This window comes from Salvelinus alpinus, chromosome 14, assembly GCF_045679555.1.
Source record: "Salvelinus alpinus chromosome 14, SLU_Salpinus.1, whole genome shotgun sequence".
Classification (NCBI taxonomy): domain Eukaryota; kingdom Metazoa; phylum Chordata; class Actinopteri; order Salmoniformes; family Salmonidae; genus Salvelinus; species Salvelinus alpinus.
Genome location: NC_092099.1, coordinates 54,674,684 through 54,694,052, shown reverse-complemented (window position 1 = coordinate 54,694,052; position 19,369 = coordinate 54,674,684). Strand labels below are relative to the sequence as shown.

The 19,369-nt window shown below is 44.7% G+C and overlaps 1 protein-coding gene across 1 annotated transcript in view; it reads left to right on the top strand.

Moving 5' to 3' along the window:
- slc49a4 (solute carrier family 49 member 4) overlaps positions 1 to 19,369 on the top strand; it is a 78,906-nt gene that overhangs the window by 43,623 nt on the left and 15,914 nt on the right. Inside the window, exons 6-8 of the mRNA XM_071341864.1 lie at positions 5,062 to 5,129; positions 13,004 to 13,131; positions 17,820 to 18,002. Of these exons, the coding sequence (XP_071197965.1) occupies positions 5,062 to 5,129; positions 13,004 to 13,131; positions 17,820 to 18,002 (379 nt within the window). The remainder of the gene's footprint in view (positions 1 to 5,061; positions 5,130 to 13,003; positions 13,132 to 17,819; positions 18,003 to 19,369) is intronic.

Below are 19,369 nucleotides of genomic sequence, written 5' to 3'. Positions count from 1 at the left end.
ACATACTAATCCTATTTAGGTCAGGGATCAAGAGGATAACAGTGCAAGCAAAGTGAGTGATGCGGTACACAGACACACACACACGCACACACACACACACACACACACCCTCTATCCCTCTTATGGATGGTTCATTTGCCAGTCTTCTCTACGCTACACGCTGTGTGGTCCCACTGTCATCCCAGACAGAGCTCTCTTTCTCTCTCTCTGCAGCGAGGCGATCGATATAGAGGTGCTGCTTTAGCCCCTCGTCCCCCTTCACTGCCTCCCAATCACCTCTCAGCTGCTCTCCACTTCTCCAATCAAATGCCACTTGCCAATGTTGGTGCTGCCGTGTCACTCCAGCCACGGCAGGGGCTGTGCTGGTCTCTGCTGTTCTCATTTAACAGGCTATGTTCTGCAGATATCAAATGCTGTTTTCAATCTGCCAGTCTTCACAGTGTGTCTGTGTGTCTGTAGACAAAGCAGTCAGAGACTTGCTTTTTCTTTCTTTCCCTGATAAGGTGACCACTTTGTTTTTCTTCCTCTCTTTTTGCATCATCCTGTCTTTCCCAGAACACCCACTCCCATTGACCCACTACCCCTGACACGTTGTTTGCATCCCAAATGGCACCCTATTCCCTATACTGTGCACTACATTTGGCCAGGGCCCATAGTGCACTACTTTTGACAAAAGCCCTATGTAGGGAATATGGTGCCATTTATATGGACAGGGAATTGATCCTATAAATAAGACATTTTAGCACAGAGACAAGTATGGCACAGAGACAAGTATGGAGGGTTGAGGTGGATGGGGCTGGGGAGGGTGGAGGATGAGGTGGATGGGGCTGGGGAGGGTGGAGGATGAGGTGGATGGGGCTGGGGCTGGGGAGGGGGAGGTTTGAAGTGGATGGGGCTGGGGAGGTTTGAGGGGACTGGCGGGGGGGTTAAGGTGGATGGGGTGAGGGAGGGTTGAGGTGGATGGGGCTAGGGAAAGGGAGGATGAGGTGGATGGGGACAGGTTGAGGGGGATGGGGCTGGGGACAGGTTGAGGGGGCTGGGGAGGGTTGAGGTGGATGGGGTTGAGGGGGATGGGGCAGAGGACAGGTTGAGGTGGATGGGGCAGAGGACAGGTTGAGGTGGATGGAGCTGGGGACAGGTTGAGGGGGCTGGAGACAGGTTGAGGGGGATGGGGACAGGTTGAGGAGGAGGGGGATGGGGACAGGTTGAGGTGGATTGGGCAGAGGACAGGTTGAGGGGGATGGAGCTGGGGACAGGTTGAGGGGGCTGGAGACAGGTTGAGGGGTAGGGGGATGGGGACAGGTTGAGGGTGATGGGGACAGGTTGAGGAGGAGGGGGATGGGGACAGGTTGAGGTGGATTGGGTAGAGGACAGGTTGAGGAGGATGGAGCTGGGGACAGGTTGAGGGGGCTGGAGACAGGTGGAGGGGGATGGGGACAGATTGAGGAGGAGGGGGATGGGGACAGGTTGAGGGGGTGGGGCAGAGGACAGATTGAGGTAGGTGGATGGGGCAAAGGACAGGTTGAGGGGGATGGAGCTGGGGACAGGTTGAGGAGGCTGGGGACAGGTTGAGGGGGATTGGGACAGGTTGGGGGGATGGGGAGGGGACAGGTTGAGTGGGATGGGGCTAGGTTGAGTGGGATGGGGCTAGGTTGAGTGGGATAGGGCTAGGTTGAGGGGGATGGGGCTGGGGACAGGTTGAGGGGGATGGGGACAGGGACAGGTTGGGGGGGATGGGGACAGGTTGAAGGGGATGGGGACAGGTTGAGGGGGATGGGGACAGGGACAGGTTGGGGGGGATGGGGACAGGTTGAAGGGGATGGGAACAGGTTGAGGGGATTGGGCTAGGTAGAGGACCTTGCAGCAGCAGCTAGGGGCTGGGGATAAGGATGGGGGGGCTGGGGATGGGTGAAGGGGTTTGGGATGGGTGGATGGATGGATGGGACTGGGCAAGTGGCTGTAGCTGAAACTTAGTACTGGGTGGAGTGCAGGAACCCTCCCTCCCTTCAGACACCCAGCCCAGTGCTGGACCAGACAGTGTCCTGAAGCACGTAGCTAAGTGTCTCTGTGTCACTGTACGCAATTAGCATCGCTTTAATTAAGAACAAGGTCCCACCCTGCGTTAATCACTCATATCTAATTGGTCCGTTAATGGAGGGTGGCCATTAAGTCGTTACGCAGAAAAAACCCTCTGAAGGTTGATACTTCACCTGAGAACACAGCGGCATCAGCTTTCTGATTACAGAGAATCTTTCTGCACTGGGAAAGTCACTGTTGTGAACTCCTGGTACTTTTCCTGGGCTACAAAATGGAAAATAATGTTGCAGATAAAGTTTGGAAGGACACAATTTCATGTGTACAGAATCTAAAGACCTGTATCACTATACTGAGAGCTTTGCCGTTTCTAAAAGGATATATTTGGGTGTTTTTGTTTTTCGGGGCCCCCATACTACACAACGGGGATAAGGAAGTGATTTGCTGTCTGGGGTAAGTTTATCAAACACATGGAAAATCACGAAAAAGGTTTCTAGACATTTCTATAACATGTAATTTACATAAAGAGAGGTTTGTTTGTAAAAAATAAAATGTCTCCTTTAATTCTGCTGCCTCCAGACAGTGTAGTGTAACCGCTGGGCATTTCAGAGTAGGAATGCTAATCTAGGATCAGTTTTGCCTTTTAAATAATAATGTATCCTAGATCAAAACTCCTACTCTTAGATGCTTTATGAATATGGGTCCAGTCCGGGTGGTGGTTGGTTATGCCTCCAGACAGACAAACAGTGTACCAACTGTAACTTCCATTGTGTCTTTTGATGCTGTCTGTGGTTACCCCTGAATGAATTCGCATTGCAATGCCATCATGTTGTGTTAAACCCACAGTGTCATGATAACTGTCTTAAAAGGCTTAGAAACAAGAGAGAATAACAGAAAAACAAATAAGGGAATGTGCCAGGAACCTGAAGCCTTGGCTTCCACAGTGTACAAAATGTCGGCATGACAACGGCAAGCATTTCCTGGTTATTGACACAGTAGTAACAACACGCATAATTAAGCTGAGCACGGCACAAATCAGGCCTGTACAGGTGCAGCTAGCACTGAGCATATTTCAGTTAATTAACCACACACACACAAAACGCAATGATTTCTTCTTTGACACTCAAATAGCTTACAGAATGATTTGCGTTCAAGTTCTCAAATTGATGTGAGCATTAACGTGATCTCAAGAACCTTTGTACCTTTACTAGAAACGTTTACAAATGGCCTCTAGACCTCTTCTGCACGTTCTGGTCTCGTCTTGTTGACTCTCACATCTGGCCATCTCTATGTTGCTCCTCTTTTCCCACCTGAGTTACAGCTTCAGGTAGATTGATGTGAACCGCAGCACACTTTCATTGGCAGTCTTCGGCTTGGAAGTCAGACACTGATTTGAAGCCTACTTTATTTACCTGCTACCTACCGGAGACGTGTGTGTGTGTGTGTGTGTGTGTGTGTGTGTGTGTGTGTGTGTGTGTGTGTGTGTGTGTGTGTGTGTGTGTGTGTGTGTGTGTGTGTGTGTGTGTGTGTGTGTGTGTGTGTGTGTGGATGACTCATTGGCCTCCATCTGTGATGTAGTCAGCCTCTCATACTGATTCTGCAACAGTAGGCCCTGGGTCTAGTTCATGGGAGAACACCGTAGCAAAACCTTTTTGCTCTTCGTATTGGACAAGTTGAGGTAGTGTCTCTCTGTTTCACTCTGTTTTCGCTCTACTGAACACGACCATGGTCATGACGTCTGTCCTCTCTTCTCCGCCTCTATCTGTCAGAGCAGGCATTTGTCTGTGATGAAACATCATGCTGACATCACCAGCTGTTTCCATTGACTCCGATTCCACTTTCAGAATACAGGGCTTCAATTTACCTTGGGTTTGATTGACAGGTTTCCACGGTCTTCAGACACTCTGAGCCTGCTGTCTGTCTACCCTAGGTCCTCTGAGCCGTGTATGGCATATTGAACATGGAATAATAACGGAATCTCTCTCTCCTCTAATTCTTTCTTCCCCCTCTCTCTCTCTCTTTCTCTCTCGATCTCAATCTCTCTATTGTCTTCAGGGACCATTATGCTCTGTTGATTTTTAAAATTGCATTTAACATTTTATTTAAATAGGCAAGTCAGTTAAGAACAAATTCTTATTTACAATGACGACCTACCAAAAGGCAAAAGGCCTCCTGCTGGGACGGGGGCTGGGATGAAAAAAATAATAATAATAATAATCTAGGAGAAAACGCATATCGCGACAAGAGACACAACACTACATTAGAGAGTCCTAAGACAACAACATAACAAGGCAGAAACACATGACAACACAGCATGGTAGCAGCACAACATGGCAGCAGCACGACATGGTAGCAGCACAAAACATGGTACAAACATTGGGCAGAGACAACAGCACAAAGGGCAAGAAGGTAGAGACAACAATACATCACACAAAGCAGCCACAACTGTCAGTAAGAGTGTCCATGATTGAGTATTTGAATGAAGAGATTGAGATAAAACTGTCCAGTTTGAGTGTTTGTTGCAGCTCGTTCCAGTCGCTAGCTGCAGCGAACTGAAAAGACGAGCGATCCAGGGATGTGTGCTTTGGGGACCTTTAACAGAATGTGACTTGCAGAACGGGTGTTGTATGTGGAGGATGAGGGCTGCAGTAGATATCTCAGATAGGGGGGAGTGAGGCCTAAGAGGGTTTTATAAATAAGCATCAACCAGTGGGTCTTCCGATGGGTATACAGAGATGACCAGTTTACAGAGGAGAATAGAGTGCAGTGATGTGTCCTATAAAGAGCATTGGTGGCAAATCTGATGGCCGAATGGTAAAGAACATCTAGCCACTCGAGAGCACCCTTACCTGCCGATCTATAGATTACGTCCCCGTAATCTAGCATGGGTAGGATGGTCATCTGAATCAGGGTTAGTTTTGCAGCTGGGGTGAAAGAGGAGCGATTATGATAGAAACCAAGTCTAGATTTAACTTTAGCCTGCAGCTAAAGTTAAATTATTCAAATTCTCCCCCTCTCTCTCTACAGGTGGATGCTGGCTGGATTGGGTTCTGGTCCGTCGTGGGCGGCTGTGTATTTGGAGTGGCCATGGCCAGGTAAGCAACAGAAACAGCAGATCATTTCCATGTGGTTTAACATTGTAGTGTGACTTTACTGTCTGCCTCCAACATGCTATCGTAATGTGATAATGTTGGACTGCTATTGTTATAGACTGTCTAGAATATGATGGCCTGAGAAGATGCAAAATATGTGATGTCCTAAAAGGCTCACGGCGGTATTATGGCTTATGATCCACAGGCTTAATTCAAATTCCTCAAAAGTCTCCTGTTGAAATCATTGAAGGATTTACGTGAATGTCTAAGTTGAGTATGCTTATCTCAATTGTGAATCAGGCCTCTAGATACTGTCTACAGTAGGCCTCGTCCAGTCTGAATCTAGCCTCTAGATGCTGTCTACAGTAGGGCTCGTCCAGTCTGAATCTAGCCTCTAGATACTGTCTAAAGTAGGCCTCGTCCTGTCTGAATCTGGCCCCTAGATGCTGTCTACAGTAGGCCTCGTCCAGTCTGAATCTGGCCCCTAGATGCTGTCTACAGTAGGCCTCGTCCAGTCTGAATCTAGCCTCTAGATGCTGTCTACAGTAGGCCTCATCCAGTCTGAATCTAGCCTCTAGATACTGTCTAAAGTAGGCCTCGTCCTGTCTGAATCTGGCCCCTAGATGCTGTCTACAGTAGGCCTCGTCCAGTCTGAATCTGGATAAAAGATGCTGTCTACTACAGTAGGCCTTGTCCAGTCTGAATCTGGCCCCTAGATGCTGTCTACAGTAGGCCTCGTCCAGTCTGAATCTAGCCTCTAGATGCTGTCTACAGTAGGCCTCATCCAGTCTGAATCTAGCCTCTAGATACTGTCTAAAGTAGGCCTCGTCCTGTCTGAATCTGGCCCCTAGATGCTGTCTACAGTAGGCCTCGTCCAGTCTGAATCTTGCCCCTAGATGTTGTCAACAGTAGGCCTCGTCCAGTCTGAATCTGGATAAAAGAGGCTGTCTACTACAGTAGGCCTCGTCCAGTCTGAATCTGGCCCCTAGATGCTGTTTACAGTAGGCCTAGTACAGTCTGAATCTGGCCCCTAGATGCTGTCTACAGTAGGCCTCGTCCAGTCTGAATCTGGCCCCTAGATGTTGTCTACAGTAGGCCTCGTCCAGTCTGAATCTGGCCCCTAGATGTTGTCTACAGTAGGCCTCGTCCAGTCTGAATCTGGCCCCTAGATGCTGTCTACAGTAGGCCTCGTCCAGTCTGAATCTGGCCCCTAGATGCTGTTTACAGTAGGCCTCGTCCAGTCTGCATCTGGCCCCTAGATTCTGTTTACAGTAGGCCTTGTCCAGTCTGAATCTGGCCCCTAGATGCTGTTTACAGTAGGCCTCGTCCAGTCTGAATCTGGCCCCTAGATGCTGTCTACAGTAGGCCCACTCTTGTCTGCAGTTAGGCTGTGCTTGTACTGTGCCAGACTACAAACAGCTAGCTGTGTCCAGCGGAGTGTGAGGAGAAATCCTCCTAGTAATAGGCTTGTCTCATAAATTCAGCCCTAAATGATCTCCCTGGACCTGGTGAGCCGTCAAATTAGAGGATAAGCATACACTCGTTTAGTATCGTCAGATTAAGTATGCATGAAAATATATGGACCATGTTTGGTCGTAATAGCTTTGGCTCTGCCTCCAAGGCCTGTCAACAAGATTAGCAACTAGAAACCATTGCTAAGCATGTTCACAGGAATATGTTCACAGGAATTTGTTCACAAGAATATGTTCACCGGAATAAACGGGTGTACTACTCTGTCCCTGGACTCTCTCTGCTTTTTCTGCATTCCAGTCTGGTTCTCTCACCTTCTTGTAACATTTCGGTTTAGTGATATCAATAATGAAAAATGCTTCCCCAGGTTGTTTTTAAGAGGCAGAGGATGTGAGGATTTTTTTTTTGGAGGGGTGGAGGTAGGAGTCTCAGGCTGTATCCCAAATGCCTATGAGTCCTGGTCAAAACTTGTGCACTACATAGGGAAAAGGGTGCAATTTGGGATGTACACTCAAACACCTTAGCTCCACTCTTTTCCTCCACCTCTCTCTCTCTCTCTCTGTCTCTGTCTCAATGTATTAAGTCCATGGTTGTGATAGACGGAGGGAGGTGAATGAGTGAATAGTAATGCAGTAGGTCATGTCCGTGTAGCTGGTGGATAGAGCCACACACCCTAGGCCCCAAACTGTGGACTATGCAGAAGGAAGGGATCAGTCGTCTAGCTGAAAGATATATATTCATCGCCCGGCCCAATCAGCACTTCCAGGCAGGGCCGACGTCTCACTGCGCTGTAATTAGGAAAATTAGACCATGACTCTACACTATTGATTCATGGAAGTATTCTGTTCTTGGTATAGGCTGGAGTGGACTGGAGTGGATCTACACATCTTCATTTGATCACCCTGTTGCAGGAAATGTAAAACTTGTAGTGTATTTGAGGTTTTAAAATTTTCTGAAGTTTGTAATTCCAACTTTGAATGAAAAAAATTATCAGCCCCTACAAAAATGTTCATTAATTAATTATTTTCCTGCTGTTGCAAACTTACTCAAATATGTTATTTGTTTGGTATAGAACCAGGATTAATGAGGTTTGGGTAAGGTTTGCAACCTCTGGTTACATATGCAACAGAAAGTTGAAACAGAGTTCTAGATTTGCATTGTAGGAGAGAAACGAAAACGGAACATAGGGGGAGAACTAACTCATTAATGAGTCTCTGTCACGCAGTTGATTGGCTTCCTCCTCACGTCTGGCTAAATTGGCCATCTGTTGGGGGTTAGCTATGGGAGGTTGTGTGTGTGTGTGTGTGTGTGTGTGCGTTGCCGTAATTGGTGATGAGTGTTGCCATGATGGGTGATGTGTTTGGGAAGCGCAGTAACAGATTCCCCGGTTACCTAGCGCTGGATCCTTGCTGACACCATTAATGATCATTTGCCTACTGGTTTTCTGTTGATGGAGCTGCTGAGTTACATTACAGAGCACACATTAACACACACACACACACCCTCCTGTGCCTGAACGCCTCACCTTACGTCACACAAACATCAGAGAGCAGCTTGCAATGAGAAGAGGGTGGGGTCTTATGGCTTGGGGGTAGAAGCTGTTAAGAAGCCTTCTCTGCGCTACGGATCCCGTTAGCGGGATCACTTTCCTAAACAACCGCTGAATTGCAGGGCGCAAAATATTGCTAAAAACATTTATAATCATGCAATCACAAGTGAAATATACCAAAACACAGCTTAGCTTGTTGTTAATCCACCTATCGTGTCAGATTTTGAAAATATGCTTTGCAGCGAAAGCAATCCAAGCTTTTGTGAGTGTATCAATCAATGCTAGAACAGATAGCCCCAAATTAGCATGGTCATGAATGTCAGAAAAGCAATACAATTAATCGCTTAACTTTGATAATCTTCGGATGTTTGCACTCACGAGACTCCCAGTTACACAATAAATGTTATTTTTGTTCGATAAATATTACTTTTATAACAAAAAAACGCCATTTGGGTTGCGCGTTATGTTCAGAAAACCAAAGACTCGTTCCGTTCAACGAAAATTCCAAAAAGTATCCGTAATGTTCGTAGAAACATGTCAAATGTTTTTTATAATCAATCCTCAGGTTGTTTTTTACAAACATAATCGATAATATTTCAACCGGACCGTAACCTATTCAATAAAAGAGAGAAAGAAAATGGAGAGCTACCCCTCTCGCGCGCAGGAACTACTCAAAGAACACCTGACTCGTTTTGAAAAATCTCGCTCATTTTTCAAAATTAAAGCCTGAAACTATGTCTAAAGCCTGGTCACAGCCTGAGGAAGCCATTGGTAAAGGAATCTGGTTGATACCCCTTTAAATAGAAGAAAGACGGGCAAGGAAACACAGATTAAAAAATAATAATAATAATCACTTCCGGGTTAGATTTCCTCAGGTTTTTGCCTGCAGAATCAGTTTTGTTATACTCACAGACAATATTTTGACAGTTTTGTAAACTGTGGAGTGTTTTCTATCCTAATCTGTAAATTATATGCATATTCTACGATCTGGACCTGAGAAATAGTCCGTTTACCTTGGGAACGTTATATTTTTTAAAGTAAAAAATCTGACCCCTAGCGTCAAGAGGTTTTAAGAAGCCTTTTGAACCTCGACTTGGCGCTCCGGTACCGCTAGCCATGCGGTAGCAGAGAGAACAGTCTATTACTAGGGTGGCTGGAGTCTTATAGGGCCTTCCTCTGACACCGCCTGGTATAGAGGTCCTGGATGGCAAGAAGCTAGTGCCTTGCGGTCAGAGGCCGAGTTGTTGCCATACCAGGCAGTGATGCAACCCGTCAGGATGCTCTCATTGGTGCAGCTGTAGAACCTTCTGAGGACCCATGCCAAATCTTTTCAGTCTCCTGAGGGGGAATATGTTTCACGACTATCCTGGTGTGCTTGGACCCTGTTAGTTTGTTGGTGATGTGGACGCCAAGGAACTTGAAGCTCTCGTCCTGCTCCACTACCGCAGGCCTACCGCTGTTAAGTAATCAGCAAACTTAATGTTGGTGTTGGAGTCGTGCCTGGTACTAAGTAGTTTGCTTCATAGGATGCGCTTTGTGATAGCCTTGTAGGATGCGCTTTGGACCCTTGTAGACTTCCACAAGTCTGGTTCATCCTTGGGAGCAATTTCCAAATGCCTGAAGGTACCACGTTCATCTGTACAAACAATAGTGCGCAAGTATAAACCCCATGGTATCACGCATCCGTCAAACCACTCAGGAAGGAGACGCGTTCTGTCTCCTTGAGATTAACATACTTTGGTGCGAAAAGTGCAAATCAATCCCAGAACAACAGCAAAGGACCTTGTGGACATGCTGGAGGAAACAGGTACAAAAATATCTATATCCACAGTAAAACGAGTCATATATCAACATAACCCAAAAGGAAGCAACATCTCAATGCATCAGTCAGGAAGTTAAAGCTTAGTCGCAAATGGGTCTTCCAAGTGGACAATGACCCCAAGCATACTTCCAACTTGTGGCAAAATGGCTTAAGGACAATAAAGTCAAGGTATTGGAGTGGCCATCACAAAGCCCTGACCTCAATCCTATAGAAAATGTGTGGGCAGAACTGAAAAAGCGTATGCGAGCAAGGAGGCCTACAAACCTGACTCAGTTAAACCAGCTCTGTCAGGAGGAATGGGCCAAAATTCACCCAACTTATTGTGGGAAGCCTGTGGAAGGCTACCTGAAACATTTGATCCAAGTTAAACAATTTAAAGGCAATGCTACCAAATACTAATTGAGTGTACGTAAACTTCTGACCCACTGGGAATGTGATGAAAGAAATAAAAGCTGAAATAAATCATTCTCTGTACTATTATTCTGACATTTCACATTCTTAAAATAAAGTGGTGATCCTAACTGACCTAAGACAGAGAATTCTTAGTAGGGTTAAATGTCAAGAATTGTGAAAAACTGAGTTTAAATGTATTTGGCTAAGGTGTCTGTAAACTTCCGACTTCAACTGTATGTTTCCCATGCCAATAAAGCCATTCAATTGAATTAACAGAGGAAGGGGGGAGAAGAAGGTAGGGGGGAGGGGAAGGGAGAGTTTTTACCCACACTGACTCACATTAAAGACTTGGAAAATGATCATGTATTTATGTTTCGATAAACAAGAGATTTAAAATGAGTAACTAAAGTCACTGAATTTGGCATATTTTTGGGGGCTAGTGATGGCCATTGTCGGAATAAGAATTGAATTATTTCTGAGGTTAGCCAGAGGAGAATGTGATGCTACAGAATATTCAAGCCTCACTATCTTCATGCCAATAAATCTGACACAACTGTAATTTATGTGCTTTTAGTTGAGACATTACCTCACAACAAGATAGGTTTATGCTCCTGTCTTGTCAGCTGAGGGGAGAGGGGAGCTAGTGGCAGATGGGTAGGAGCTAAGGGCTTTGGTCAGGGAAAAGGTAGAAGACTTGGTTGGGCAGTGCTTTGCTGTCCCTACCAAAGCACCCACTTCCAGGGTCCAGCATCCATGTAACGTGTACACTTCCAATAAGTAGTGTACATAACTCTGTTATGCTTCTCAGTCCATTAATGAATAGAAAGTAGATCCTAGATGTATTCTTCAGTCAGACAGAACACTGTGGGGGTGATATGTTAAAACAGTGACAGATATGATCCACACACAGACAGTGCATCAGGGCCAGGCACAGACCTTTCAGGGGGCAGGTGCTCAAACTGTATTTTAGTATATAGTGATTGGCTAGAGTCTAGACTACCTGTGTTGGGTTGTTGATGGTGGGTCTTTCTGCCTTAGCCAACCAGACCCAATATTGATGATGATGTAAATCAAGGGTTATCCTGCTGTAGCAGTAGGCTATTGTTGATAAGTAAAGTAGGTACCTTGCTACATGTCCGGTAAGTGCATCTCCCAAGCTCAAGCCATGCATGTTTGGATACTGGGCGCACACAATCTCTGTACAGGGCAGACCCACGGACAGGGTAAGGGTAATGGTGGGGTGGCAAAACTTGATGACTTCACAATGACTTGGGGTCAGTGGGTTCAAAACAACAATGGCAAAACTGTACCCCCACCCCAAAAAAGGCAGGTGGGAGGTGGGAGGGCACAAGTAGACCCCTTTCTGTGCACGTGCCTGCAGTGCATCTATAAATGTCTAATCTAAAATGAACTCACTGAAAATCAATAGTTTGAAGCTAAACAGTTTTGTTGGCTGAGAGGCTGTTCAAAACTGATTTCTGTCATATGTTCCCTGACTACACTTTTATTGAACTCTGAGAGACTGTGATACTTATTAAACATTTCCTGTGTTTTCTTTCCATAAATAGTTCATTGTCAGGTTGAACACTCTCTGAAGCATCTTTTCTAAGCACAACATAACAATTGGCAATTAGTGTCTTTCCACTACCAGCTTCTATATGTACGATGTTGAAAGGTTGCGGTTACCGCTGTAATTCTCAGAGTAAAAACTCTACGGACAAGATGAAAGCTCAAACCAAGTTTATTCTCCCAGAGGATCAATACAGCTGCATTAGACAAAGACATATTCACACAAGCACTGATATTTAACCCTTTCTCATAGGCTGAGTCTCCTCCTACACATCTGTACAAACATCATTCTTTACTGCTAGGCAAGACACTAAGTGATACGGGCCATAAACGTTTATTTCTCCCCTAACGTGACCTGACCTGATCTCGACCCCCCCCCCCCCCCCCCCCTCCATCACTAATCCATGGCTCTCTCCCAATGTCTGCCACGTGATCGCTTCCCTGCACTCAACACACAGCTGTCATGGTTCCTGCTACCAAACTGTGTCTCTTCTCCTCCCAGAGGATCCCTGATGGCTAACAATAACATATCCTGACATAATGTAAACGTTATACATTACCCTCTCTCCCTCAGTGACATGAATACGTGTATTTCATATTCTCCGAATCCAACACTGCGTTCTGTGCTGGCAAGTAAACCCAGAGGACAGGAGTAAACCTGTCAAGGGTAGGTTCAACACATGCTGAGAGGAATGCTAAAACACAAGAGGCTTTGTTTGGACAGCTTGTCTGAATGGCTGGAGAGGAACAGACATCAAATATCTGCCTGCTTGCTTCACAGTCACTGGTGATCTAAATGACATCAGCTCATATCATGGTGTATGGCTGTAAGCTGCCACCAGTTGTAACCCAGCGACTGCTACATTCTCCTGTCACCATGTCTGCTTCCTTTAATGGATGGTGACATGGAGGCATATAAGTCTATCTGAGACATGTTTACACAGTTGTGTTTGGAAGCATGCCATGTTAAGCCAGGTTATACGAGTTGTTGTTTTGTTGTTGTTTCAAACAATCCTTTGATTGTTTCTGTCTGTGTGCTCCAGGTTTACTAACTCGGTCTTTGTCTCTCCCCAGGTTTGCAGACTCTATCCGGGGCATGCTGAAGCTCATCCTGGTCCTGATGATGGCTGGGGCTTCCCTGGCCTCCACCTGGTTCACACTCACTTGTCTAACCAGGCTCACACACCTACCCTCCACTGCAGGTAGGCCTGGTAGAGCACGGTTTCCATGTCAGGAAGTGAGCATTTTACATGTAGGCAGTGCAACTGGCGTACACCCAGAGCATCCTAGAGCCACAATGGATACTTCAATAGCAGACTTGTCCTTTAGATTCAGGAAGGAACACATGGACTTAGTAAGTAGCCATTGGCTTGTGCTAGTCAGAATGGCTCACAGGAGCAGGAGTGAGGTAGCTGTTTCTGTAATGAGGCAGCTTCATGTACAGTACCAGTCAAAGGTTTGGACACACCTACTCAACCCAGGGTTTTTCTTTATTTGTCCTATTTTCTACATTGTAGAATAATAGTGAAGACGCATCAGGTCCCAATGTAGTCTGTTTCAGAAGAGGTATCCTTATGTTAGGGTGTGGTCTGTCTTTGTCATATGGCTGTGAGCTACACTAGTTCATTTAGCAGACAAGAATTGCTTATAATTCCGTGGCATTATTTTATATTATTTTATAGTATGAAGAACACAGTGTAACAAAGCGGAATAAAATAGAAAGGATATTTTCTCCAAACGATTTGAGGGAGCGCGCACATACGGCTATTCTGTGTTGAGCGGTTAACATAGAAACAGGTACTCCTATATGCATAATTTAGAGTTATTTATGTAACTTTAGTTGTGATACAAATGTTGGACTATATGTTTAGATTTCTAATACATTAAATGGCTGCATGATGCGACTCTAATGATGATTTGAAAATAGTTGCATGAAATGCATGATCTCTGCTTAGTTTTTTACACAGGCTGTACAACCTTCATCAGTCTCTCACTCACAGTTTGACAAGCACTTGATAATGCCTCGTATTTCCCAGCGGCAAATATATAATTCACAAGTGATAGGCTAAAATTGTCACCCATCAGACTATTCTTGATTTAATCTTGTCTTTACATAAATACATGTCATCTATGCACTTAAATAGCGAATAGAGGACGCTTTTCCCATGGTTCATTTTCATGCCAGACAGGTAGGCTATACTCCTGTTGTTAAGAGAAGCAATGTGCTTAATATTAGGAGGGTTGAGAAATATATATTTATATATATATATATATATATATATATATATATATATATATATATATATATATATATATAGATATAGTTCTATAGAAAGCTGGTGGGATCCTCTTCTTTTTAATAGAGGTCATCACTCTGTTTTCTCACTCAATTGCATAGCCTATAGAAATGTTGCGCAACATGAGCTCATGGGTTCTCATGAAGTGTTTGATTAGAGTTTCATTCACATTTGCATTGATGTCAGAGTGATTAGAGGGACAATAGAGTACTGACTACCAGGCAGTTAGCACGTTTGGTAGGCTACTAATGACCAGCAGTAGCATCAGAGCTTGGAGAAGCCTAATTACCGTGACTAAACGGTCACATGGAATTTGACTGCCATCATGACTCGTCTCTGCCGGTGTGGCGGTAATACGGTCACCGTAACAGCCCTAAGAAAAGAGGACTAACATATTATCATGGAGCAGCGCCATACTTCCTCTAATAAAGAGGACTAAAATATTATCATGGAGCAGCGCCATACTTCCTCTAATAAAGAGCACTAAAATATTATCATGGAGCAGCGCCATACTTCCTCTAATAAAGAGGACTAAAATATTATCATGGAGCAGCGCCATACTTCCTCTAATAAAGAGGACTAACATATTATCATGGAGCAGCGCCATACTTCCTCTAATATAGAGGACTAAAATATTATCATGGAGCAGCGCCATACTGCCTGTAATAAAGAGGACTAAAATATTATCATGGAGCAGCGCCATACTTCCTCTAATAAAGAGGACTAAAATATTATCATGGAGCAGCGTCATACTTCCTCTAATAAAGAGGACTAAAATATTATCATGGAGCAGCGCCATACTTCCTCTAATAAAGAGGACTAACATATTATCATGGAGCAGCGCCATACTTCCTCTAATAAAGAGGACTAAAATATTATCATGGAGCAGCGCCATACTTCCTCTAATAAAGAGGACTAAAATATTATCATGGAGCAGCGCCATACTTCCTCTAATAAAGAGGACTAAAATATTATCATGGAGCAGCGCCATACTTCCTCTAATAAAGAGGACTAAAATATTATCATGGAGCAGCACCATACTTCCTCTAATAAAGAGGACTAAAATATTATCATGGAGCAGCGTCATACTTCCTCTAATAAAGAGGACTAAAATATTATCATGGAGCAGCGCCATACTTCCTCTAATAAAGAGGACTAAAATATTATCATGGAGCAGCGCCATACTTCCTCTAATAAAGAGGACTAACATATTATCATGGAGCAGCGCCATACTTCCTCTAATATAGAGGACTAAAATATTATCATGGAGCAGCGCCATACTGCCTGTAATAAAGAGGACTAAAATATTATCATGGAGCAGCGCCATACTTCCTCTAATAAAGAGGACTAAAATATTATCATGGAGCAGCGCCATACTTCCTCTAATAAAGAGGACTAACATATTATCATGGAGCAGCGCCATACTTCCTCTAATATAGAGGACTAAAATATTATCATGGAGCAGCGCCATACTTCCTCTAATAAAGAGGACTAACATATTATCATGGAGCAGCGCCATACTTCCTCTAATAAAGAGGACTAAAATATTATCATGGAGCAGCGCCATACTTCCTCTAATAAAGAGGACTAAAATATTATCATGGAGCAGCGCCATACTTCCTCTAATAAAGAGGACTAAAATATTATCATGGAGCAGCGCCATACTTCCTCTAATAAAGAGGACTAAAATATTATCATGGAGCAGCGTTATACTGCCTCTACTGCCTGTAATAAAGGGATCAACTAGCTACAACCTGGGAGAGACGGATGTAGTGGAGGAACAGAGCAGCGGTGGTTGACTGTGTTTGATACCAGCCGATCATTAGAGCAGGACAGGGGTGGTAGAACAAAGGGCAGAGAGGATATTCACTGATGCCTGTGTCGCCGGTGCCGTGGTGTCGCCTCAGTTCCTCTGTGGCAGCAGACAGACAGGCAGACAGACAGACAGACAGGCAGATTGGCTGGCTCGGTCCTCACAGACAGCAGTGTGATTAAGAGCGGTGCTGGGTAATGGGGAGTTGATTTGACCCAATCTGCAGTGATAAAGGAGACGGCCGTGGAGAAAACTGAGAGCCATGCTTTGCATCCCAAATGGCACCCTATTCCCTATATAGTGTACCACCATAGGGTTCTGGTCAAAAGTAGTACACTATATAGAGAATAGGGTGCCATTTGGGACACACACATGCTCTGCTCCATGGTGATGGCTTAATCTGCTCACCCACCCCAGGGCCCCAGGGCTCAGCCTCAGAGCAGCTGAGACCTTGATCAGTGGCCAAGGCACACAAGCATGGACACACGCGCACACACTACCGTTCAAAAGTTTGGGGTCACTTAGAAATGTCCTTGTTTTTTAAAGAAAAGCACATTTTTTGTGCATTAAAATAACATCAAATTGATCAGAAACACAGTGTAGACATTGTTAATGTTGTAAATGACTATTGTTGCTGGAAACGTCTGATTTTCTTTTTATGGAATATCTACATAGGCGTACCGAGGCCCATAGGTAAACTATAAAGAAGATATAGCTAGCTTTCTCTCTCTCCTTCTGCTGCGTTGCCTTAACTTTTGTTCAAAACTGTTCAACTATTGTCTTTCTTTCTCTTTGAGTCAGCTACCATATTTTATGCACTGCAGTGCTAGCTAGCTGTAGCTTATGCTTTCAGTACAAGATTCATTCTCTGGTTGGACAACATGTCAATTCATGCTGCAAGAGCTCTGATAGGTTGGAGGACGTCCTCTGGAAGTTGTCATAATTACTGTGTAAGTCTATTGAAGGGGGTGAGAACCATGAACCTCCTAGGTTTTGTATTGAAGTCTATGTACCCAGAGGAGGACAGAAACTAGCTGTCTTTGGCTACACCATGGTGCTACCCTACAGAGTGCTGCTGAGGCTATTGTAGACCTTCATTGCAAAACAGTGTGTTTTAATAAATTATTTGGTGACGTGAATATATGTAGTATAGTTTTATCTAAAAAAAGGATAACCTTTTTTAATGTTTCACTTTTATTTTTATGAAATTCACTGAGAAGAATGGTCCTCCACTTCCTCCTCTGAAGAGCCTCCACTGACACACACACACACACATACACACACACACACACTGGGGACATTGGCCAGCACTAACTAACACAATTTGCCTCTTGCGTTGGAACAGAAACATCCCTCTGTGCCCTGAGAATAACTAAATGTAGTCAATCTCATGAAAAGACCCAGACAGGCTGCAGAGCAGGGTTTTTGCCTGTGGTTTTTTCCCTATCCAATACCCACTGTTAAACCACCATTGACTAAGCTGGAATGACATTATGAGTGATCTTTGATACCTGGAGGAACCCGGAGGCCGGTATTTGTTCTCATGGAGACACTGTTCTCACGGTCTCGCTAGACTAGTGTCATTTCACACTAGTTAGAGTGCCATATCTAATGCACTCTGTGAACTGTTGATGTAAAAAGGTCTTTATAAGTCACATTTAATTGATTTGTGGATTTAACCCTAACTCCCTGTCCTCTGCTTTATACAATGTGATTTTTGATCGATTTACTGATTAATTCATTGATTAATTAACCCTCCGCCCCTCTGTCCTCCCATCAGCCACCCTGTACACCTCCTGTATCGTATTGGGCATCTTCATCAACAGTAGTGTGCCCATCTTCTTTGAGCTCTTGATCGAGACCGTGTACCCCGTGCCCGAGGGCATCACCTGCGGGGTGGTCACCTTCCTCGGTAACCTGGTCACCGGCTGCCTCCTCTTCTTCCTCACCTTCTACACCACAGGTAAGACCGACAGGTCGATCACAGGTACAACACAAGAGAGAGAGAGAGAATTAAATGAGAGGAGACAGCCCTAGAGTAGCGGGTCAGATTCCAACCCAGATGAAGAGGTCTGATGTGCCATCATCTCCACTGAGGATCATTTAAAGAAATAGATAGATACAATAATTAGCTTTTGAGACCTTTTAAGTTATAACATGTATTTTGATTACAATTAAAAACACTGTTTTATCTCTCCCAGACTGGCATTCATTGTCTGAATCTTGCGGAACTTCATATGAAATATGTAAGCACAGCATATAACAGAAAGGACAGAATATCTCTCCCTGGTTGGAACAGAAGCAGGTCAGGAGCCTGTAGTGGAGCCAAACCATCATACCTCCTCTCTGTGTGGTCATCTCAAATGACACCCTATTTCAAATGGGCCCTTGTCAAAGTAGTGCACTATGGAGAGAATAGGGTGCCATTTGGGAAGAAACCTCTGTTTCCCTCCCCTTTTAGCTGAGCTCCTTTCTGTTTGCAGAGCTCCTCTGGCTGATTAACCTTCACAGTAAGGTCAGACGCATCACAAAGCCAATCAGGTGGAATGATGAATAATGCTTAGAGAAACTTGACAGCATTCCCCTCTCAAACACTCTGGAGTAAATAGATAGAATATACTGTATACATATTTATACAAACTGCATTACTATTCATGAGATTCACACACACACACACACACACACACACACACACACACACACACACACACACACACACACACACACACACACACACACACACACACACACGCACACATGCACACAAACACATACTCACACAAACACACACACACTGGCAAGTCCCCCTGGTGGTAAGCTGTATGAACTGACTGATACAGCTGTTGCCTGACAACTACATTCTGTCCTGATCTACTAACTGGCTGGTCCCTCAGAGTACAGGTGGTGGATAGTCAGTCCTTAATTAGGGTGGCCACCTTGGACCAGAGGCTCTTTCTCCACTAACAAAGCTGACACCCGGACAGTGCATGTTCACCTATTTGACTGTGAGTGTTCCTGTTCCACCCAGCAACAAGCAGAAAGGGATTCAGGAGATTCGACAGGTCAGGCAGCAGAAGCAGAAGCCAGGTGCTGATGAATAAACATCAGTTTAAGGACCTTTAGACTGTGATTCTAATCACTAGCGATATGTGTAAAGTTTCCTCAGACTGGAGCGAGCTAGTGATTAATCATGAATTACCCATCAGTATAGATGCATGCTTTCCAAATTGTACACTATCCTCTTCACAGTGCAATACTTTTGATCAGGGCCCATAGGGCTCTGGTCAAACGTAGTGCACTATATTAGGGAATAGGGTGCTGTTTAGGACG